General features: G+C 37.5%; 1 protein-coding gene across 8 annotated transcripts in view; it reads left to right on the top strand.

The window, feature by feature from the left end:
* The window catches only part of DLG1 (discs large MAGUK scaffold protein 1), a 277,900-nt gene that overhangs the window by 137,095 nt on the left and 115,033 nt on the right, over nt 1-25,772 (top strand). For all 8 annotated transcript variants that reach the window (XM_070371271.1, XM_070371280.1, XM_070371326.1 and 5 more), the window contains 2 exons: nt 9,970-10,023; nt 25,280-25,330. In XM_070371271.1, coding sequence (XP_070227372.1) covers nt 9,970-10,023; nt 25,280-25,330 — 105 coding nt within the window. The remainder of the gene's footprint in view (nt 1-9,969; nt 10,024-25,279; nt 25,331-25,772) is intronic.

Here is a 25,772-nt window from a genome sequence, read left to right as displayed (position 1 = left end):
GAGGAGACACTGGAACATATCCAGAGACATAAGACCAGGTGCAAAAAATGGGCGGTCTAAAGATATTGAAATCATACAGAGTTTGTTCTCTTATCCTTGTAGAATTATGTTAGAGATCAGTATCAAAAGATACTTGAAAATAACCCCCATATTTTCAAATACAACGTAACATTTACAAAGAGAGATCTTTGACTTAGCATTGAAAACTTCAATAAAGTTAGAAGACTGAAAAAACACAGGGTGATTAAAGAGAAGAAAGCATTAAATGAGAAAATAATATCAGAGTGGGAAATTAATATCAAAGATACTTTAAAATCTCATGTATTTAGAAATTAAAAGTCTACTTTTAAATGATGGGTATGTCTAAGAAACCATAGCAGGGAAATAGAAAATATTTATTAATGGAATAAAAATTGAAAAGAGAATTTACCAGAATTTGTTGCTTGCAGCTGAAGCTGCTGAATAATTTTTCTTCTTATTTGTTTAATTGACTGATTTTCAATACTTTGTTGGATAGAAGTTGTGAAAGTGGGCCAGCTTGACTTGTTTTTGATATTAGAGGGAAAGTTTTCAGTCTTTCACCATGGAAGTACGTTTGCTGTAGGTTTTTCATGTATGACCTTTATTATGTGGTGGTTTCCTTATATTCTAAGTTAAAATATTTAATACTGTCACATACTTCCTGCATAGATTGAGATGATCATGTTGGGTTTCCCCCCCCCCCTTCTTCTTTATTCTATTGATGTGGTATGTTACATTGATCAGTTTTCCTGTGTTGAATCATCCTTGCAATCCAGTAATAAATCCTACTTGGTCATGGTATATAAACCTCTTAGTATAATGCTGAATTCAATTTTTGTTGAGATTTTTGGATTAGTATACATAAGGGATATTGGTGTGCAGTTTTCTTATAGTGATAATGCTGGCTTTGAAGTATAAGTTGGGGAGTATACCTTCCTCTTCAATTTTGGGGCAGAATTTGAAAAAATTGATGGTAGTTCTTCACATGTTTGGTGGATTTCACCAGGAAAACAGTCAGATTTTAAGGGCTTTTCTTTGTCAGGAGATTTTTGATTACTGATTCAATTCCTTACTATAAAGTATTAAAATTTTCTCTTCATGATTTGGCATTGGTAGGAGTTTTTCCATTTTGTCTAAGTTATCCAGTTTGTTGGCTTACACTTGCTCATAATAACTCCTATAATCCTTTTTGTTTCTGTTGAATTAACAATAGTGTTCCCACTTTCATTTCTGATTTTAATAATTTATTATTCTCTCCTTTTCCCTTAGTCCATCTAACTAAAAGTTTGTCAATTTGTTGATCTTTTAAAAAAAACTATTGCCCTCATTTTCTCTAGTATTTATTTGATTCATTGGTTAATAGTATGTTGTTTAATTTCCACAACTTGGTGAATTTTCCAGTTTGCTTCTATTACTGCTTACTATCTTCATCCATTTTTGACATAAAACATACTTTGTATGACAACTTCCTTACTAAATCTATTGAGACGTAATTGTGGCCTAACATATGGTATATTCTGGAAATGATCCAAATGCACTTGAAAAGAACGTATCCTGTTGTTGGGCAGAGTGTTTCAAATGTGTCTGTTAGGTCAGATTGGTTTATTGTGTCATGTAAGTCATTTTTCTTTTGTACTTATCTTTTGTCTGGCTATTTTACACGTTATTTTGAACAGGGCATTGAAATCTTTAACTATTATTTGTAAAACTGTTTACTCTCTTTAATTCTGTCGCTTTCTATTTCATAGATTTTGATGGTATATCATTAGGTACATGAATGTTAATTGTTTTATTTTCTTACTGTATTAAACCTTCTATTAATATGTCATGTCCTTTGTCCCTTGTAACTTTTTTTAATTTAACTTTTATTTTATCTAATATTAATATGGTCACGCCTATCTTTTAGTTGCTAGTTGCATGGAATATCTTTTTCTATCACTTTCAACCTGTTTGCATCTTTGGATCTCAATGAAGTCTCTTGCAGAAAACATAGTTGGGTCATGTGGTTTTATCCATTCTGCTTTTTTTTTGATTGGAGGGTTTAAGCAATTTGCATTTAAAGTAATTATTGATAAGGAGAGCCTTCTGTCATTTTGTTATTTATTTTCTATATTTATTACAGGTTTATTTCCTGCATTACTGTCTGATTTTTTGTTTGGTTGATTTTTTTATATATGTAGTGAAATGTTTAGATTCCTTTCATTTTTCTTTTTATGTATATTTGTAGCTAATTTCTCTGTGGTTACCATGGAGATTACATTTAACATCCTGAAGTTAAAACACTAAAATTTAAATTTATGTAGTTTAACTTTAATGATATATGAAAACTCTGCTCCTTTTAAACAGTTACATCCCCACCCCTTTCAGTTGTTTATGTCACAAAATTACAGCTTTATACATTATATGTACAAAAACCTAAACTAACAATTTTTAAATGCATTCATGTTTTAAATTATGTAGAAAATGTGAAATTACAAAGCAAAGTTATTTTAATATTAACTTCTGGGCTAGTAACTGATTTTAGTTATTTACTGATGTTGACATCACTTCTGTATGAATAATTCACTTTTAGACTAACTTTTAAAATATAAAATTCCAGGCAAGAATACTGGGGTGGGTTGCCATGCCCTTCTCCAGGGATCTTCCTGACCCAGGATCAGGCATGGCAACCCACTCCAGTATTCTTGTCTGGAAAACCCCATGAGTAGAGGATCTTGGTGGGCCATTGTCCACGGGGTGACAAAGAGTCAGACATGACTGAGTGACTAACATGTCCACTTCTTTAAAATATAGTTAAAAAAATATTAGTCTCTTAAATCATATAGATAACAAAAAGTGATGTTACAAAACACTATTAAGATAACAAAGCGTTTCCTTGTATTTATCCTTATTACCAAGGTCTTTATTTCTTCAGACACCTAGAGTTACTGTCTTGTGTCCTTTCATTTCTACATGTAGGATTCGCTTTAGCATTTTTTTCAGGGCCAGTCTATAAGTAATGATCTCCTTCAGCTTTGTTTATTTGAGAATGTCATAATTTCTCCCTCATATTTGAGAGATTATTTTGCCAGTTACTGGGTTCTTGATTGACAGTGTTTTTCTTTGAGCACTTTGAATATACCAGCCCACTGTTTTTCCTGACCTCAAAGGAGCTCTTGTATATTGAGTCACTTTGTTGTACTGCTTTCACCATTTTCTCTTTGTCTTTCAGCAGTTTGATTTTAATGTGTCTGAGTGTGAATCTCTCCGAGTTCATCCTATCTTGAGTTTTTTCAGCTTCTTTGATTGTTTATATTCATGTCTTTCATCAAATTTGGGAATGTTTTACCCATTATTTCTTCAGATATTCTCTCTTCCCCTTTGGTCTCTCTCTTCTTGGACTCCCGCAGTGTTTGTTGGTCTGCTTAATAATGATGGCCAACAAGTCTCTTTAGACTCTGGTTACTTTTCTTCAGTCTTTCTGTTCTCAGACTTAAGAATTTACATCATCCTGTCTTCAGGTTTCCTAATTCTTCTGCCTGCTCACATCTACTTTAGTGAATTTTTCATTTCAATTACTTTACTTTTCAGCTTCAGAATTTCCTTTTGGTTTCTCTTTAGGTTTTCTGCCTTTTATTGCTTTCTCCCTTTTGTTCATACATTCTTTCCTTGACTTTGTGCACCATGTCCTTTAGTTCTTTGGATATCATTACAGTGGTTGCCTTAAATCATTTGTCTAATAGATATGCCACCAGCTTTTTTTCAGAGACAGTTTCTTTTTTCTTCACTCTCCCTCCTTTGAATGGAACATGTGTTCCTATTTCTTTGCATGCCTTTTGAATTTTTTTGTTGGAAATTGGACATTTGAATCTTATGATTTTTCTGGAAATCAGATTCTCCCCTTTTCTAAAGTTTGCTGTTTTTTTTGTTTGGGGGTTTTTGATTGCTGTAGGCTCTTTGTGCTAAAAATTAGCTTATGAGTTAACCTTAAAATCTTCTCTGATTTTTTTTCTATGCCTGCACCTTCCCCAGGTATGCACAATGACTTTGTGATTTCCCTCATATATGTGGTTGTTTTTGAATATTCTAATCGTCAGTGTCTGATTCTCAAAAGGGGAAAATTATGGGAGGAGACACTTGCCCTTTAAATCTAGGAGTCACTTCAGCCAGAGGGGGAGGAATTTATATTACTTGGGGGAGGCTCAGCAATAATGGCCACTGTCCATGAGGTAGCTAAGAGTTGGACACGACTGAGCAACTTCACTTTGACTTTTCACTTTGATGCATTGGAGAAGGAAATGGCAACCCACTCCAGTGTTCTTGACTGGAGAATCCCAGAGACAGGGGAGCCTGGTGGGCTGCCGTCTATGGGGTTGCACAGAGTCGGACACGACTGAAGCGACTTAGCAGTAGCAACAGCAGCAGCAGCAGCCTCTTTGAAACCTCTGTGATCAGAGGCAGCAATCAGAACACAGATTCCCTATATTTGAAGAACAGGGTCCTTTTTGGCTGCCCCCTTCCTCCCTACTCTGCCCTGGCTTGTGCAGGCTTTGTGCCAGCTGCTGCAGGAACAAATTATGAAGAATGGGAATTGCGTAGCTGCAACACTGCTGAGAATTGAAATTGACTAAATTAACCACAGTTTGACATCTAATAACTTCTGGAAGTTGCAAGCCCTCAATAGACTACAGAATTCCAAACTACTTACGTCACACTGGCAATTGCATTTTGCCAGTACAGTCGTCATCTAGGTGGAGAAGCAAATTTGTGGGACTTGTTATTCTGTCATCATTCCAGAATTCATCCTATTTGTTTTTACAGTCACTTTAACTTATATATATATAGTGGTCACTAACGTGATAGCGTTGAACTTTCAATGCTGTGTGTGCCAAATTAGAATCCGAGATGTACTACTCTCAGGGGTTTGAGTTCTTTATTGGAGAAATACTTGTTTATAATTTAGTAGGAGAGAAAGAGAGCAACATTAAACCAATAATATAATGAAACTTCGACAAATGCTAAGGAGGAGAAATACAGTATACAGCATAAAAGCATTTTCTAAACTAATTTTGGCCTGTTTTTGAATAACTGAATCTTAGAATTATTTTAACACAAAATTTTAAGATGTAATATTGTTCTCTGAAATTGGATTAGGATGCTGCAGTATGTTAACAGCAGCAGACTTATGAGGCCCTTTATTAATGAAATAACATTCTAAAAGTTGGATGATCAAAACTGTGTTTCTTAAGTCTTATTATTAATTCGTGGGTCATATTCTTTAGGGGTTGGTTAGTTTCTGTTTCTGGTATATCCTGCCCCTTTCCTATCACCCTCCCCCCATTTCTAAGTGAATCTTAGGATTTTATTATTGTCTAAGTTGAGACATATACAGTGGTATATACTATTAGTAAGTATAATGGATTAGCAATAGGTTTCTGGGGTTTACAACAGTTTTTTGTTGTTTTTAATATCTCACACTCTATTAAAGTAATGCTCAAAATTCTCCAAGCCAGGCTTCAGCAGTATGTGAACCATGAACTTCCAGATGTTCAAGCTGGTTTTAGAAAAGGCAGAGGAACCAGGGATCAAATTGCCAACATCTGCTGGATCATGGAAAAAGCAAGAGAGTTGCAGAAAGACACCTATTTCTGCTTTATTGACTATGCCAAAGCCTTTTACTGTGTGGATCACAATAAACTGGAAAATTCTTCAAGAGATGGAATACCAGACCACCTGACCTGCCTCTTGAGAAACCTATGTGCAGGTCAGAAAGCAACAGTTAGAACTGGACATGGAACAACAGACTGGTAACAAATAGGAAAAGGAGTACGTCAAGGCTGTATATTGTCACCCTGTTTATTTAACTTCTATGCAGAGTACATCATGAGAAACGCTGGACTGGAAGAAACACAAGCTGGAATCAAGATTGCCGGGAGAAATATCAATAACCTCAGATATGCAAATGACACCACCCTTATGACAGAAAGTGAGTAACTAAAAAGCCTCTTGATGAAAGTGAAAGAGAAGAGTGAAAAAGTGGGCTTAAAGCTCAACATTCAGAAAACGAAGATCATGGCATCCGGTCCCACCACTTCATGGGAAATAGATGGGGAAACAGTGGAAACAGCGTCAGACTGTATTTCTGGGGGCTCCAAAATCACTGCAGATGGTGACTGCAGCCATGAAATTAAAAGATGCTTACTCCTTGGAAGGAAAGTTATAACCAACCTAGATAACATATTGAAAAGCAGAGACATTACTTTGCCAACAAAGGTCCGTCTAGTCAAGGCTATCGTTTTTCCAGTGGTCATGTATGAATATGAGAGTTGGACTGTGAAGAAAGCTGAGCGCCAAAGAATTGATGGTTTTGAACTGTGGTGTTGGAGAAGACTCTTGAGAGTCCCTTGGACTGCAAGGAGATCCAACCAGTCTGTTCTAAAGGGGATCAGCCCTGGGTGTTCTTTGGAAGGAATGGTGCTAAAACTGAAACTCCAATACTTTGGCCACCTCATGGGAAGAGTTGACCCATTGGAAAAGACTCTGATGCTGCGAGGGATCGGGGGCAGGAGGAAAAGGGGATGACAGAGGGTGAGATGGCTAGATGGCATCACCGACTCAATGGACGTGAGTTTGAGTGAACTCCGGGAGTTGGTGATGGACAGGGAGGCCTGGTGTGCTGCAATTCATGGGGTTGCAAAGAGTCGGACACGACTGAGCGACTGAACTGAACTGAGTTGTCACACAGTCCTTTTGGTTAAAGGCATATCTCTTTATAGATGGAAGAAATAAGTTTCAATAATTAGTACTTGTGATTTACCTGTATATTCAAAGTCATTAAACAGTAGAGTGAGGTAGAGAGAGATCTAGAATCATGCTTTTTGATGTGTCATCAAAAAGTAACAACAGGTAACTTTCACATAGATTATCCTCAAGTCTTGTTGCTGTTATTTGATTTCCTCCCTAAGTAAAGCTGGTAATTCCATGTTATCTGTTCTGCTATCTCTCATCCTAGTTACAGATACCAAGGTCTTAAACTAGCCCAATTTGCTACTGTATTTTTTGTTTTAGTGCTCTTTATTTCAGCTATCTGAAAGTAGCAAATTCTGCGGCCAAATGTTTCTGTATCTCTTCCATCTAAATACTTGTTCTGGCTTTGGTGTTAAGGTATTGTGTTTTTCTGAGTTGTACCCTCCAAGCCCATTGGGCTACCTCATTCCCACCACCTCCAAGTTTAAGAGGGATGGATTACTACTTTGTCAGATACCATTTCTGTATTCTATAATATAAGAATTTAGAAATCCTCAAGTTAGTAAGTAAAAGTATAATGTATTTTAAGGTAAATGTTTTAATTCTCTTCCTGCTAACACAGTCTTAAATATTTTTAACATTATTTTGGTGGCTGAACTTGAGGCCATCAGATCATGCCTCTTGAGCTGCATGTACACAGGCTCTTATTTTAGACTACATTTTGTGATAGGTCTTTTCAAATTGTTTAATCTGACAGTTTTGAATTAAATTCTTGTTAATCCTCAACTTGAGTTTCTGTTCAGTTTCAAGTCTATGCTTTCCCTTCAGGTGTGGTCATTCACTCAGATTCTTCTAAGATACATCTACAAATAAACTGATTGTACATGTATTAATTATCTAATCATATTCATTAAGCCGAAGTTATAAATTATTTTTACTAGTCTGTATTCTTTTTTCAGAACTGAACTTTAAAATTGAATTTTATGATATGAATGCTAATATATTAATAACAGCTTTAACCCATAGTATTTTACAACTGCTTTCATTATTAACCTCTTATAAGCTGAGTACTTGACTCAATATAATTGTTTTGCTGTAGTTTATGAAAAAATTCAAAACTGTTCAAATAGAAAGGGAGTAGTACAGTGAACTCCCATGTATACTTATCACCCAACTACAGCAGTCCTCAATTCATGCACTTATATGATCTATAACCCCTCCTTCTCCTAATCTCTCATGGTCATTATTCTATCTTGAAGGAAATTTAACACTTTATATAATTTTTATGTATTTCGATACCAGATTTTTATATAACTAGAATCCAAAGCTAACATATACAGTGATGATGAGTTGGTGATCATGAGCAGCTAGGGTTGTGATAATTTTGGTATAAGTTAGATTTTTGTAAAAGCAAACTTTTTCCACCATATTTTTGGTAATAAACGAGCAGAGGAAGCCAGATGGTTTTCTTGCCATAATTTTTAAGGACTATAGCTTCTTTTGTAAGTTTAAATAGCCTTGTTCTTTCTTGCCTTCCTCTGTAATTGCTTAAGCAAAGTAAGGTGAAGTTGTACCATTAATTTTTTTAATTTAAAAATATCAGTTTGAGACCCCAGTAGTCATTGGGAAATGAATTAATTCCTAATGTTCATAAAATCTCAAATGTCTCTCACAAATAGTATTTTTTAGCAATTTCACAAATAGTATTAGGTTTGATTCTCACTGAATCATTGGAAAATAGACTATTACTGTTAAAGGTAGGTCTGCACACTTCATGCATTGGAGAAGGAAATGGCAACCCACTCCAGTGTTCTTGCCTGGAGAATCCCATGGATGGAGGAGCCTGGTAGGCTGCAGTTCATGGGGTTGCTAAGAGTCGGACACGACTGAGTGACTTCACTTTCACTTTTCTCTTTCCTGCATTGGAGAAGGAAATGGCAACCCACTCCAGTGTTCTTGCCTGGAGAATCCCAGGGACGGGGGAGCCTGGTGGGCCACCGTCTATGGGGTTGCACAGAGTCGGACACGACTGAAGCGACTTAGCAGCAGCAGCAGCAGCACATAAAGTAGCTAGTATTATGTTTGTATTTAATACAGTATTCCCTACTCATTTTGTTTGTTTGGTTTTTTTTTTTTTCCAGGATTTTTTATTGTTTCAGATGTACAGCAAAGTGATCTAGTTATGTGTATATATATCTTCTTCAGATTATTTTCCAGGTTATTTTTAGGTTATTTTAATATGCTGAATATAGTTCCCTGTGCTTTACTGTAATCCTTGGTCCCCACTCATTTTTAACTTGCTGCTTCATGTAGCTTAGATGCATCCAGTACAATTATTTACGCAAGCATATCTCTTAAAATTTATTTAAAGTGTAGTCATTTCTTTGATTCTCTGAAAATGTCATTTGACTTGGTAATTATATATTTTAAAATATACAAAAGAAAGAATTTTAAGAGGAGTCACATCAGTTTTCTAGTATGTTCGATCTGGTTTTCATTTGGTAATAATTGCGTTTTATTTTAAAAATTTTGTTGCACCTTCATAACAAACACTTTCCAGCTTAATCAGAAAACCAAGCTTTTTTCATCCTAAACTTAATTAGATCTATGTTACTCTGCTTGTGTTTTTGGGGGGATGGGGGAGTGGTTGACCCTTAATTGTTCTGTGAGTGGTCTAGAATAACAGATGAAAAGCAGTAATTGCAGTTGATAACAATTGAGGGCTTTTACATTGAATGTGTTTCTAATTAAAGTTTATGATGGATTTCTTTGTATGGCTCCTTTCCCCCAATGTTTAAACACAGTTCAATATGAGACAGAATTTTTTTTCTGGATGATGAAATGTTGGAATCTTCAGGGGATCCTTGAGACTAGAAAAGAAGTGATTTCCAAGAAATTTGGGATGAGTTTTTTGTTACATGAGAGAATATTTGTGAATTTTTTTAGAAGACTGGTGAACTTCGCAAATCTTAACAAAATTGTGTCTGTTGTAGCAGAAATAATCATTCATTTCTCAAAAGCAAATGTAATAGCTGCCTAAATATCTAATTCTTTCCATTGGTGCTGGAAACTAGATACATTGTTTAACATATGAAAACTTCATATAAAATTTTAACTTAAGAAATAGCAAATCTTTCATATGCTTCTAATATTTGTGAACATTAGTATGTAATGTGCCAATTTTCCTGTTAAGCCTAACACGTTTACAATTCTTTCTTTAAGGCAAATCCTCCTCCAGTACTAGTCAACACAGACAGCTTGGAAACATCAACTTATGTAAGTTCCATTCATCACCAAGTTTTTCCTGTTCAGTCTTTGATACAGATATCAAAATCACAGCATTATTTTCTCTAATACATTTTACTTATGATGTTCTGTCACTGAGCTGTAATTGTTAAAGTAAATGAAACATACTATCCTTTTTGTTTTTTTGTTTTTCCCGTGCACTTACAAAGCAGAAATGTTGAAGTAAATTTCATTTTTAAATTAAAATGAATAGCTTTCACTATGGGCTCTCTCACCAGTGGTCATTTACACAATGGTATATAATCCGAGAGTCATTTTTGAAGTCTAATTGAGTGACTATGTTTGTAGTGAATGTGTTCTCAGTTATAACTTTGTAACTTTAAATTGATTACTCCTTCTCTCTAAACTTTTGTTAAAAAGTCTTCTTTCTCCTAAAGATAAATAGCCAGAATAGCAGAATCTTAACATTTTTCATCCCACCTAAAGTATCTTTGGAGATGTTTAAGTAGAAGTTACACCTGTGCATTTTAAAAAAATCAAATGGTGCATAATTTAATAGATTATAAAAATCTTTTTTCTCTCATTTTTGAACTGTAGTCAATTTTCATCTGTACTTTAAAATATTTTATTTGGCTTTGTATTCTGTGTATATTTATATGGGCATAGCAAATTTGGGGAGATTTTTGAAAACTTTAAATAATAATACTTTATACAAACCAAAAGTACTCTTCAGTCAGTGTCACCTTTCACACTGATATTGAATACTTAAGAAGAATTTTGTTTGTACTTTTGTTCTTCACATTTTATCCCTGTTCATTTGTTAAATTATGTTTTGCTTAAGGGCAGAGTTGGTAAATACTTTTATTTTAAAACCCTTTGAACTGGAAGGTTACTATGTAAGAACTAACAAAACTATATCAACAAAGAAAATAAATACACATGCATTTTAGAGATGTCAACAAATTAAAAGCAGGATTAACATACAGACAGCAAACTTAGTTTTTATGACACATTATTCAAAAATTAATTTTCCTGTTAAGCAGAATATGTTGGAAGTCTCTAAACCCATTCACTACCCATGTTGAGAAATTCTCTAGAAAGACTCACAAGGCTCAGCACCTTGTACCTACGGCTAAGATTTATTTATATGTAATAAGTCAGGATCCATAGTCAGATTATAAGGCTGTTTGTCTAGAGGAATACATCTTTAGATTTCCTTGTACTATCTTCCTCCCCAGAGGGGTCCATAGAGCACTGTTTTCACCTAGCAGTGAAAATGTAGCAACAAGTATTCAGTTTTTCTGCCCAGGCAAGCCCATTATTTGGGCTTCACCACAGTTATTTATTGGTAGTCGTTCACATAGACACCCTCTATCCAGTACATACCAAATTTCCAAGCTCCCAGAAGGAAAACAGGTGTTCAGCATAAAGTTCATTGTCTCTGCAAAGTCTTGCCAAGAGTAAACAACCCTTTCAGTGAGGGAATGGTGAGAACGCTCCCAGAATCAATTTCTAAAATGCCTACTAAGACTCTGCTAGCCATAGCAGCCTTGGGCCTGATACAGCAACCCTTTTCTCTACATAAGGCAATAAGATAAATTCCATTTTCTTAAGATTTTGTTCTACTTTATCATATTTGAAAAGCACTGTAAAATGTTTAGTAATATTCTTTGTGTCTAATTAGTTTAATTCTGAAATTTAAAATATGTTCCAGAATGGCTTTTAAACTTACTTGTTATTCCTCTGTTAAATTCTGATCATTAAATAGTAGCTATGAGTTGATGAATAAAATTAAGAAAACTTGGCAGCTGTTGCATTATATATCACACTTTCCCCCCCTGGCTGCTGTCAAAATGCTTCCTAAAATTAAATAGTTAATTGAACAGGTAATGCATATACATTGTATAAAATTCAATATATACCACAGTATATCCAATAAAAAGGGAATCTTTCTTCACCCCCACTCCTAGTCTTCTAGTTCCTCTTGCCTAAGGCATAAAATGTTAGAGTGCGTGTGTATGTGTGTAGGATATATATTAAAAGAACATGTATATATATGTATATCCTTGTATAAATATTTTGTGCATAAATAAGGATATATGTGTTTTCAAACTTTTCCCATACAAAAATCAATGCCCCATTGATAATTTTTGTATAGATGTTTTGTGTATATATGCAATTATATAATCTGAATATATTTGTATACATAGGTTGCTCAAAGGGTGTGTCAGTTTTTAGATTTGATCATTATTGCCAAATTTTACTTTCTAGCATTATGATTCAGAGAAGGCAATGGCACCCCATTCCAGTACTCTTGCCTGAAAAAAATCCCATGGACAGAAGAGCCTGGTAGGCTGCAGTCCATGGGGTCACGAAGGGTCGGACACGACTGAGCGGCTTCACTTTCACTTTTCACTTTCATGTATTGGAGAAGGAAATGGCAACCCACTCCAGTGTTCTTGTCTGGAGAATCCCAGGGACGGGAGAGCCTGGTGGGCTGCCGTCCATGGGGTCGAGAGTCAGATATGACTGAGCGACTTCACTTTCACTTTTCACTTTCATGCATTGGAGAAGGAAATGGCAACCCACTCCAGTGTTCTTGCCTGGAGAATCCCAGGGACAGGGGAGCCTAGTGGACTGCCGTCTATGGTATCGCACAGAGTTGGACACACCTGAAGTGACTTAATAGTAGTAGTAGCATTATGATTCATCAAAAAGTATTGTTTTTACCCCATACTGTCACTAGCATGGTGTGTTAATAAATTTTTTGATCCTTTGTTAGCATGTTTGTTACCATAAAATATATTAATTCATTGTTTCAACTTGAATTTATATCTCAATTCTTTATCAGCTTTTTCACCTTAAAATTTTTTTTTATGATGAGAAATTTACATACCACAAAATCCACCCTTTTAAAGTGTACGATTCAGTGGTTTTAGTTTATTCACAGCATTGTGCCATCACCACCACTTTCAAATTTCCGTAACATTTTTATCACCTTGTAAGGAAACCCTGTACCCATTAGTAGTCACTCCCTATTTTGCCCTTACCTCAGCCCCTGACAATCACTAATCTACTTTCTGTCATTGTGGCTTTCTCTTTTCTGGACTGTTCATATAAATAGAATCATACATGTACACCTGAAACCAACACAACATTGTAAATCAACTATACTCCAATAAAAATTTTTTTAAAAGGAATCATACAGTAAATTGTTTTTTTGTGTCTGGCTTTTACTAGGAGTAGTATGGTGAAGGTTCATCTGTGTTGTAGCATGTGTTAGAACTTCATTCATTTTTATGGTCGAAATATTTTTCATTATATGTATGTACTACATTTTGTTTATTCATCCTTCTCTTGATGGGCTCTTGGGTCATTTCCACCTTTTGGCCATTGTGAATAGTGCTGCACTGGCATGGGCATCCCCAGTGGATGAGCGGTAAAGAATCCACCCAGAGTCCACCTGCCAATGCAGGAGGTGTGGGTTTAATCCGTGGCTTGGGAAGATCCCTTGGAGAGAGAAATGGCAACCCACTCTAGTATTCTTTACTGGGAAATCCCATGAACAGAGGAGCCTGGTGGGCTACAGTCCATGAGGTCACAGATAGTTGGACTTAATGACTAAACAACAGCAACAGACATTGCATACGGTATCTGGGAATTATTGTCATTTTATTAGTATTATGTCTCTTAGTCCTTGAACATATTGTCTATCCATTCCTTTACATCTTCAATTTTGTTAACAGTGTTTTAAATTTTCAGTGAATTTGTCTTACACTTTTTAAATTAAATATATTCCTAAGTATTCTTTTAATGATATTATAAATTAAATTGTTTTCTTAATTTTATGTATGGATTTTTCATTGCTAGTGTTTAGGAATATAATGGATTTGGGGGTATTAATCTATCCTGCAGTGTTACTGAACTCAAATTAGTTCTGATTTTTGTTCTTATTGTAGATTCCTTTGGATTTCCTACATAAGGTCATGTAATATACAAACAAATATTTTCACTTACTTCTTTTCAATAAAGATGCCTTTTATTTATTTTCCGTGCCTAATTGCCATGGCTAAAACCTCCATTAAAATGTTTCATAGAAATTGCAAGAGCTAACATTCTTATTTTGTTCCTGATCCTTGGGTGAAAGAAAGCTTTCACTCTTGTACAATCAAGTATGATGTATTAAACTCAGTTTTAAGTATTAATTGATACTATAATTTCATTGGCATTGGGTTTGATTATCTCTCTGAAATCCTGTTCTTTTCCTAAATACTAAGATATTAAGCAAAAATTCTAGAGGTCTTCCTGGTTCTGGTAATGAGCAGACATGAAGAAATTTGTTGAAATAATTCCTAACTATTCCTTTGTATTTTCTGTAAAACCATAAAGAGTAAAAATTAGGAAAATTCATTTAATTTTACTTTGGTAGCTTTCTTACACAGGGGTTTTCTGGTGGCTCAGATGGTAAAGAATCTGCAGATGGGGGTTTTATCCCCGGGTCAGGAAGATCCCCTGGAAAAGGGAATGGCTAACCATTCCAGTTGGAAAAGGAAATGGCAACCCACTCCAGTACTCTTGCCTGGAAAATTCCATGGATGGAAGAGCCTGGTAGGCTACAGTCCATGCTGCTGCTGCTGAGTCACTTTAGTCGTGTCCGACTCTGTGCGACCCAATAGACGGCAGCCCACCAGGCTCCCCCGTCCCCGGGATTCTCCAGGCAAGAACACTGGAGTGGGTTGCCATTTCCTTCTCCAATGCATGAAAGTGAAAAGTGAAAGTGAAGTCACTCAGTTGTGTCCGACCCTCAGCAACCCCATGGACTGCAGCCTACCAGGCTCCTCCATCCGTGGGATTCTCCAGGCAAGAGTACTGGAGTGGGGTGCCATTGCCTTCTCCCACAGTCCATGGGATCACCCTAATTGGTAGATAATTGCTTTACAGTATTGTCTTGGTTTCTGCCATACATCAACATAAATCCGCCCTTGGTATACACATGTCCCCTCCCTCTTGAACCTCCCTCCCAGGTGCCATACCTCTTAAGTTGTCACAGAGTACCTGTTTGAGCTCCTGGCATTATACAGCAAATTCCCACTGGCTATTTTGCATATTATAATGTATGTGCTTCCATGCTACTCTGTCCATTCATCCCACCCACCCTGTCTTTCACCTGCCCTGGGTACTATTGTCTGTTCTTTATGTCTCTGTCCCATTTCTGTCCTGAAAATAGGTTCATCAGTACCATCTTCCTAGATTTCATATATATGTGTGTTAATATATGATATTTGTCTTTCTCTTTCTATCTTACTTCACTCTGTATAATAGGCTCTAGGTTTATCCACCTCATTAGAACTGACTCAAATGTGGTGTTTTTGTGGCTGAGAAATATTCCATTTTGCATTTTCCCCCTACCCCCAAGAAAAAGAAATGCAAAAAGGCAAAATGGTTGTTTGAGGAGGTCTTACAAATAGATGAGAAAAGAAGAGAAGCAAAAAGCAAAGGAGAAAAGGAAAGATACATCCATCTGAATGCAGAGTTCCAAACAATATCAAGCAGAGATTTAAAAAAGCCTTCCTAAGTGAACAATGCCAACAAAGGTCCATCTAGTCAAAGCTGTGGTTTTTCCAATAGTCAGGTATGGATGTGAGAGTTGGAGTATAAAGAAAGCTGAGCGCCAAAGAATTGATGCTTTTGAACTGTGGTGTTGTTGAAGACTCTTGAGAGTCCCTTGGACTGCAAGGAAATCAAATCAGTTCATTCTAAAGGAAATCAGTCCTGAATATTCACTGGAAGGACTGATGTTGAAGCTGAAACTCCAATACTTTGGCCATCTGATGCAAAGAACTGACTCAATTGAAAAGACCCTGATGTTGGGAAAGATTGCAGGTAGGAGGAGAAGGGGATGACAGAGGATCAGATGGTTGGATGGCATCACTGACTCACTGGACATGAGTTTGAGTAAACTCCAGGAGTTGGTGATGGACAGGGAGACCTGGCATGCTGCAGTCCATGGGGTCGCCGAGAGTCGAGCACGACTGAGTGACTGAACTGAACTGAACAATGCAAAGAAATAGAGGAAAACAATAGAATGGGAAAGACTAGAGATCTCGTCAGGAAAATCAGAGAGAAAGTGTGCTCAGCGGCCCCGCGGATCTTGTTGGATGGAACAGATCCAGGGGCGCCCCTTGCTCCAGCCTCCAGCCACCCCTCCAACCTTTTTTCCAGTCGCAACCTCTGGAGTCAGCCCCTCAGCTCTGTGCGATCACCAGGACCAGCTGCCATTTTTTAACTCCTTATTATTACCGACCAATCATGAGCTCCCAGATTCGTCAGAATTATTCTGCCGAGGTGGAGGCCACTGTCAACCGCCTGGTTAACATGCAACTGTGGGCCTCCTACACCTACCTCTCTCTGGGCTCCTATTTCGACCATGACGATGTGGCCCTGGAGGGTGTGGGTCACTTTTTTCATGAATTGGCCAAGGAGAAGCGCAAGGGCACGGAGTGTCTCTTCAAACTGCAAAACCAGCGTGGCGGCTGTGCCCTCTTCCTGAACGTGCAGAAGCCATCTCAAGATGAGTGGGGTAAAACCCAGGATGCTGTGGAAGCCGCCCTTCTCATAGAGAAGAACCTGAATCAAGCCCTGTTGGATCTGCATGGCCTGGCTTCTGCCTGTGGAGACCCCCACATCTGTCACTTCCTGGAGAACCACTTCCTAGATGAGGAAGTGAAACTCATCAAGAAGATGGGTGACCACCTGACCAACCTCCGCAGGCTGGTTGGTCCCCAGCCTGGCTGGTCCCCAGGCTGGGTTGGGCGAGTATCTCTTCGAAAGGCTCACCCTCAAGCACAACTAGGAGCTTCTGGAGACCAGTGGCCTTTGAAGAACCCACCTAACATCAGGGCTGCCTGAAGCTCCTCTCTGCAGCCACGAGGCAGCTTTTTAACACCCTGGAGCCCTCTCTCAAGCCTTGGACCAAATGGAAACAAAGCTTTTTGCAGCATTAACAAAAAAAAAAGAAAATCAGAGATACCAAGGGAACATTTCATGCAAAGATGGGCACAATAAAGGAGAGAAATATAATGGATCTAATGGAAGCAGATGATATTAAGAACAGGTGGCAAGAATATCTAGAAGTACTATGGAAAAAAGATCTTAATGACCCAGATAACCATGATGGTGTGATCACTCAACTAGAGCCAAACATCCTGGAGTGTGAGGTCAGGTGGGCCTTAGGAAGCATCACTATGAACAAAGCTAGTGGAAGTGATGGAATTCCAGTTGAGCTATTTCAAATCCTAAAAGTTGATGCTGTGAAAGTGCTGCACTCAATATGCCAACCAATTTGGAAAACTCAGCAGTGGCCAGGACTGCAAAAAGTCAGTTTTCATTCCAGTCCCAAAGAAAGGCAATGCCAAAGAATGTTCAAACTACCACACAGTTGCACTCATCTCACATGCTAGCAAAGTAATCCTAATTCTCCATGCTGTCTTCAACAGTGCGTGAATAGTGAACTTCCAGATGTTCAGGCTGGATTTAGAAAAGGCAGAGGAACCAGAGATCAAATGGCCAGCATCCGTTGGATCATCGAAAGAGCAGGAGAATTCCAGAAAAATATATACTTTTGCTTCATTGACTACATTAAAGCCTTTGACTGTGTGGATCACAACAAATTGTGGAAAATTCTTAAAAGAGATGGGAATAACAGACCACCTTACCTGCCTCCTGAGAAAGCTGTATGAAGGTAAGAAGCAACAGTTAGAACTGGATATGAAACAACAGACTGGTTTCAATCTGGGAAAGGAGTACCTCAAGGCTGTATATTGTCACCTTGCTTATTTAACTTATGTACAGAGTACATCACATGAAATGCTGGGCTGGATGAAGCACAAGGTGGAATCAAGATTGCCAGGAGAAATACCAATAACCTCAGATATTGAGATGACACCACCTTTATGGCAGAAAGTGAAGAGGAACTGCAGAGCCTTGATGAAGGTGAAAGAGGAGTGTGAAAAAGTTGGCTGAAACTTCAACATTTAAAAAACTAAGTTCATGGCATCTGATTTTATCATTTAATGGCAAATAGATGGGGAAACAATGGAAACACTGACAAACGTTTATTTTCTTGGCCTCCAAAATCCCTGCAGATGGTGGCTACAGCCATGAAATTAAAAGGTGCTTGCTCCTTGGAAGACAAGTTGGCAGTTCTAGACAGCATATTAAAAAGCAGAGACATCACTTTGCCAACAAAGGTCCATATAGTCAGAGCTAGGTCTGTCTAGTCAAGGCTGTGGTTTTCCAGTGGTCATGTATGGATGTGAGAGTTGGACTATAAAGAAAGCTGAGCACAGAAGAATTGATGCTTTTAAACTGTGGTGTTGGAGAAGACTTTGAGAGAGCCCCTTGGACTGCAAGGAGATCCAACCAGTCTGTCCTAAAGGAGATCAGTCCTGGGTGTTCACTGGAAGGACTGATGTTGAAGCTGAAACTCTAATACTTTGGCTGCCTGATGCGAAGAGCTGACTCATTTGAAAAGACCCTGATGCTGGGAAAGATTGAGGGCAGGAGGAGTAGGGGACAACAGAGGATGAGATGGTTGGATGGTATCACCGACTCAATGGACATGGGTTTGGGTGGACTCTGGGAGTTGGTGATGGATAGGAAGGCCTGGCATGCTGCGGTTCATGGAATCGCAAAGAGTTGGACACGACTGAGCAACTGAACTGAATGGTTTTTCCAGTACTCATGTATGGATGTGAGAGTTGGGCCATAAAGAAGGTTGAGCGCCAAAGAATTAATCCTTTTGAATTGTGGTGTTGGAGAAGACTCTTGAGAGCCCCTTGGACTGCAGGTTGGTCAAACCAGTCCATCTTAAAGGAAATCAGTCATGAATATTCATTGGAAGAACTGATGCTGAAACTCCAATACTTTGGCCACCTAATGCAAAGAGCCGACTCATTGGAAAAGACCCTGATGCTGGAAAAGATTGAAAGCAGGAGGAGAAGGGGACGATGGAGAGATGGTTGGATGGCATCACCAACTCAATGGACATGATTTTGAGCAAGCTCCAGGAGATGGTGAAGGACAGGAAAGTCTGGTGCGCTGCAGTCAATGGGGTCCAAAGAGACGGACACGACCTAGTGACTAAACAACAACAATAAATAATCCATTGTATGTATGTACCACAGCTTCTTTATTCATTCATCTGTCAGTGTATATCTGGGTTGCTTCCATGTCCTAGCTGTTGTAAATAGTGCTGCAGTGAACACTGGGGTACATGTGTCTTTTTCAATTATGTTTTTTCAGGATATTTGCCCAGTTGTGGGATTGTTGGGTCATATAGTACTTTTATTCCTAGATATTTAAGGAATCTCCGTACTGTCCTCTATAGTGACTATATCAATTTACAGTCCCACCAGTGCAAGAGGGTTCCCTTTTCTCCACACCCTTTCCAGAATTTATTGTTTATAGAATTTTTGATGGTGGTCATTCTGACTGGTGTGAGGATATATTTCATTGTAGTTTTGATTTGCATTTCTCTAATAATGAGTGATGTTGAGTATCTTTTTATGTGTCTATTAGCATATCTGTATGTCTTCTTTGGAGAAAGGTCTGTTTAGGTCTTCTGGCTACTTTTTGATTGGGTTTTTCTGGTGTTGAGCTGCATGAGCTATTTGTATATTTTGGAGATAAATCATTTGTTAATTCTGTTTCAGTTTTTCGTGTGTGTGTATGTTTCTTTTTTTCTGTTGTTATTTGTCTCATTTTGTATTTACCAGTTGTCTTTTGTTTCTTGTTTTCATTTTTTTTTTAAATTATTTATGTTTGTTTTAATCCCCTTTAATTCCATAACAAACAGCTACTGGAATCTCAGTTCTTTGGCCACTCCAGTATTCCTGCCTAGAGAATTCCATGGACAGAGGAGCCTGGCTGGCTATAGTCCATGGGGTTTCAATGAAAGCTTCAGTTTTTCTGTATGTTTAATTAATAACTGTATGATTTTAAAGTTGACCTAAATGGTTATTCTTTATTTAGGAAAAATTCATGAGTAAATTCTTTCAGGGTTAATATTTTGTATTTAGTAATGTTGATTTTTCATTAGGAAGAACATTTTCTTCTTCCTAGTACATTTTTATTTTTAGATTCTTACCTTACTGTTGAGGTTTTTAATTGCCTTAGAATATGGGAGACCTAGGTTCAATCCCTGGGTTGGGAAGATCCCCTGGAGAAGGGAAAGGCTATCCACTCCAGTATTCTGACCTGGAGAATTCCATGGATTGTATAGTCTATGGGGTTGCAAAGAGTCGGATACAGCTGAGCAACTTCCACAATCATAATCACACAGTAAGTTGTATGAAGGTTGACAGGCAAAATCTTGAATTTTAATGTATTACTCTATAGTTTGAAAGGTATTACTGAAATGAACCTTAAATGACAGAGAAGTCTTCAATTAGACTTCTTTGTATCTTTATTTGGAGGGTCTTAATATCTATTATGTATTACGATTTGTCTGTCCTGTTTGGATATATTAGTGCAAGCTGTTTAGAAAATTTTAATATTTAGGAATAAGGGGCCAAGGACATCTGTATTCTTTATGGCATATCATCTATAATTGAAGCAAATTATATTTTTCTAAAAAGCTAAAACAACTTAAATACTAAACAGTGAATGGTATTCAACTATACTAGCAAAAACCAATTGACAATATGAGTTATTAACTCTTTCAGTGAAATATGAAATACCTAGCAATCAACTTGAAGCCACATATGTGGTCTTCCTGGTGGCTCAGACATTAGAGAATCTGTCTGCAATTTGGGTTTGATCCCTGGGTCAGGACGAATACCCACTGGAGAAGGAAATTGCAACCCACTCCAGTATCCTTGCCTGGAGAATTCCATGGACAGAGAAGACTGGTGGTCTGTGGTCCATGGGGTCACAGGGTCAGACACAACTAAGTGAGTAACACACACACATAGCAATCAGCTTAACAGGAAATGTATATAGTTTGTTGTAAGAAAGCTGTGACACTTACTGATGGTATAGAGGAATACTTAAGTACAGAGCAGTTTTTGTTGCAGAACAGAAAGATAAAGTAGATATCATTGTTTTTTCCAGATAAATCTGTAAACTTGGTATCGTGCCAGTCATAGTGCCAAAAAATAGAATGTGTATTTGGAGTCAGGGGAGGAGAAAGGAAAAGGGAAAGGAGGAGAGATAAAAAGAGAATGTGTGCATGTATTTTGGAGGCATATAGTTACATTTAATGATTCACTTAGAGCTACATCTTCCAGAATTGCAAGCCACTAGCCACATGTTCAGAGAAGGCAATGGTGAAAATCCCATGGACCGAGGAACCTGGTGGGCTGCAGTCCATGGGGTCGCTAAGAGTTGGACATGACTGAGCGACTTCACTTTCACTTTTCACTTTCATGCATTGGAGAAGGAAATGGCAACCCACAACAGTGTTCTTGGCTGGAGAATCCCAGGGACGGGGGAGCCTGGTGGGCTGCCGTCTATGGGGTTGCACAGAGTTGGACACGACTGAAGTGATGCAGCAGCAGCAGCAGCCACATGTTGGTATTTAAATTTATATTGATTAAAATTCAATGATATTTATGGTTTTTCTGCTGGCAGTAGTCACATTACAAGCACTCAGTAGTCACTTGTGGGTAAGTAACTCCTGTATTGGACCAGACAGATTATATTACACTTACATCATCACAGAAACTTCTTTTGGACAGTTTGATATAGAAAAGTTAAAAACTCAAAAACAACCAAGTAAAGATTAAGAACAATTTGGAGCAATTTCTCCACAGATAATGAAATATATTATAAAACAGCATTTAATTAAAAGTGTAGTTCTTGTCCCAAATCATATTGAAAAGTGAAAGTCTCTCAGTCATGTCTGAGTCTTTGCAGCCCCATGGACTATACAGTCCATGGAATTTTCCAGACCAGAATACTGGAGTGGGTAACCAACCATTCCCTTCTCCAGGGGATCTTCCCCACCCAAGGATTAAACCCAGGTCTCCCACATGGCAGGTGGATTCTTTACCACCTGAGCCACCAGGGAAGCCACAAATTATATTAGGTGAGTGGAACAACTCACCTTTGTATATGTTATATAATCTGATTTTTATCCTAGTCAAGTTGATTATAGATAAGTTGTTCTTATCTATAATCAGTTTAGTTCAGTTGCTCAGTCGTGTCCGACTCTTTGCGACCCCATGAATCTCAGCACACCAGGCCTCTCTGTCCATCATCAACTCCCGGAGTTCACTCAAACTCACGTCCATCGAGTCAGTGATGCCATCCAGCCATCTCATCCTCTGTCGTCCCCTTCTCCTCCTGCCTCCAATCCCTCCCAGCATCAGAGTCTTTTCCAGTGAGTCAACTCTTCGCATGAGGTGGCCAAAGTACTGGAGTTTCAGCTTCAGCATCATTCCCTCCAAAGAAATCCCAGGGCTGATCTCCTTCAGAATGGACTGGTTGGATCTCCTCGAAGTCCAAGGGACTCTCAAGAGTCTTCTCCAACACCACAGTTCAAAAGCATCAATTCTTCGGCGCTCAGCTTTCTTCACAGTCCATCTCTCACATCCATACATGGCCACAGGAAAAACCATAGCCTTGACTAGATGGACCTTTGTTGGCAAAGTAATGTCTCTGCTTTTGAATATACTATCTAGGTTGGTCATAACTTTCCTTTGTTCTTAGTTATGACTTTATGGAATTTTTTCTACTAATATTAAGATTTTTTTATAATTAGGAATTTACTGCCTATTCTTAACTGTCTTTAGAAATTTTGTCTTTTATCCAAATTATTTCCATAACTTCTTTACCAATTTACTTTTCTCTAATTTCTCTTCCTTTTGTGTTCCACACTGCCATGGTTCTTTTTCTGGAAAACATTTAAACCTACTTGATGCTCCAATATTTCCAAGAATATTTGCCATTCATCAGGAAAACATTTAAGATGTTTCACAATAAGGCCCCAATCCACTTCTCCCACTTTCACCTTCATCCTTAATATACAATCCCATTTTGTTACTAGGACTAAATTCTAAACCTAGAAAGTAATAGCAATGACAGTTCTCATGAAGTATTTTAAATCTATGCTTTTCTGTTTTTGAGGATGGGGAAAAAACTCAAATATTTTGTCAGTAATATATCATTTTGTCTAAAGATTGATTTAATTTTATTTTTCTTCTCTAATTTTATTTCTTGTTTCCCTCTTACCTTGTCCTATTGAGAGTGATAAACCTATTAGTGAAGCATATTTTTCCTGTTGAAAGCCACATTTTATAAAGATATTATGAAAAGAAAACTCATCACCCATTTTGTAATTTTCCTGGAAACCATATTCCTTTCAAAAATATCACACCATCGTTTTTCTGTTATTTTACAGTAATGAAATGGTAATTTGTGGTTTTGATAATGTATTCATGGCATTTAGAAGCCCAGTTTGAATGTGTTTAATGATGTTATTAAATTGTCTCATGAATTGAACCTGAATTAGGGGTTGCTTTCTTATAGTATAGTAAGAAAACAAAGTGGCTTACATAGATTTCATTCTTCTGTTGTTTCGTTATTCTATTGCTGTATAACAAGCCACCGTGAAACACAGTGGCTTAAAAAATAATTATTTCTCATGATTTTCTGGATTAATTGGATAGTTCTGCTTTACATGATCTTGGCTGGGACATGGGAAAAGACTGGAAGACCGAAAACTGCCTCATTTACCATTTGCCAACAGTCAGTGCCAATTGCTGGGTAGAAATGCAGCTGGGGCTTTTGGCCAGAAGTCTTTGATGCTCCTTCATTTAAATCACCTCGTAGGGTCTTTGAACTTCCTCACATTACAGGTTCTGAATTCGTAGAAGGTGCATTCTTATAACAAGGCGGACACTACAAGGCATCACATGACCTATATTCGCAAATCGCAGAGCATTATTTGTGCCACTCTCTGTTTAGCAGAAGTCATCTGCTGCTGCTGCTAAGTCGCTTCAGTCGTGTCTGACTCTGTGCGACCCCATAGATGGCAGCCCACCAGGCTCCTCCGTCCCTGAGATTCTCCAGGCAAGAGTACTGGAGTGGGTTGCCGTTTCCTTCTCCAATGCATGAAAGTGAAAAGTGAAAGTGAAGTCACTCAGTCGTGCCCGACTCTTAGCGACCCCATGGACTGCAGCCCACCAGGCTCCTCCGCCCATGGGATTTTCCAGGCAAGAGTACTGGAGTGGGTTGCCATTGCCTTCTCCAAGAAGTCATCTAGAACCTGCCTAGATCCAAGGGAAGGGGAAATAGATAACATCTCTTGATGGTAGGGTGGTTTAATCATATTGCAGAAGAGCACTTAGAATGGAAGATGGGAGGCATATAGAGATTCAGTTTATCACAATCTGTATTTGACTTATGAGATTACTTTGCTCAGTTTCATACCACCAGAAAGATTATAGAGGTGAGAACTTGAAGGAAATGTAAAGGACAGAGCAAATCATTTAAATTTAATGGTATATAAGGCTCATGAAGAGGGGAGACACATGTTTGGAATGAAGTTGAATCATGATTTGGATCAGTTCGTACAGAGCCTTGTATGAGAGTTTCAGAGAATTTTGGAGAAAGTATGTGATACATGGGTTCCATGAAGATCCATCTGTGTAAAACACATTAGAATGATTTGAGCAGTGAAGAATAGTAATCTAAGAGATGGAGTAGATTACATTTGCTATAGCCCAGAAGAGATTAATAACAACTTGAACCAAAGTGATAGAAACGAAAATGAAGAGGTGATGGTTTTCAGGAACAACTGAAGTATTTAAGTCAGGAGGAATTGGTAGCTATTTAGATGTGTGAATTAAAGGGAAGAACAGGGTCAAGAGTTCAGTAAGTATTAAAAGCTGAGTGTACCCTTTCTGTATTTGAAAGTCACAGTATCATAAATGTCATTAATCACATTTGCACTGTTCCATTCCTTGAAAATCTTTCTCAGAATTATTAGAATCAAGCCAAGTTATTTGATTACTATCACATTTAGCAGGGTTTCATTTAACGGGCTCTGTGACAATCTGTAAGGGTGAGATGGGGAGGGAGGTGGGAGGGAGGTTTGGAAGAGAAGGGACATGGGTCTACCTATGGCTGATTCTTGTTGATGTATGACAAAAAAAACACAAAATTCTATGAACAGTTATCCTTCTATTTAAAAAAAAAAATTGGGAAAAAAAAGAAATACAAAAATTGTCTTGTCATTTTAAATTTTACACTCTAAATTTCCATGCTTCTTTTCCCCTATTAGGTTAATGGCACTGATGCAGATTATGAATATGAAGAAATCACACTTGAAAGGGTAAAAGCCTATTCATTATCTTAAGCTTTAATGAAAAGAAATCTGTTTCTTTAAAGAACTCTTAAATATACTGCTCTTTCATATAGAATCTAAGGAAGATCATCTTTCAAAAGCAGAACCATGTAATATTAGTTTCTTTAATAAATCCACATATCATAAAATTAGCTGTGGTATTTTCATGTTGCTTTTGAACATGTATGAACATGTGGCTTTTCTTTAAGAACTTTTTTAAAAAGTAAACTTTTATTTAAAAATTTTTAGATTTGTAGAAAAGTACTACAAAGAGTTTCCGTTTACCCTAGACTCAGTTTCACCAATTTATTAACATCTTAAAATACTAAAATACATTTGTTTCAACCAGTGAAGTAACACTGATACATTATTATCAACTTAAGTTTATACTTTATTTGAATTTCCTTTTTGTTTTTCTCTTCCAGAATCC

Source organism: Bos mutus, chromosome 1, assembly GCF_027580195.1.
Source record: "Bos mutus isolate GX-2022 chromosome 1, NWIPB_WYAK_1.1, whole genome shotgun sequence".
NCBI classification, from domain to species: Eukaryota; Metazoa; Chordata; class Mammalia; order Artiodactyla; family Bovidae; genus Bos; species Bos mutus.
Note: the sequence above shows the minus strand (reverse complement) of the source record. Positions and strands in the feature narration are given on the sequence as shown.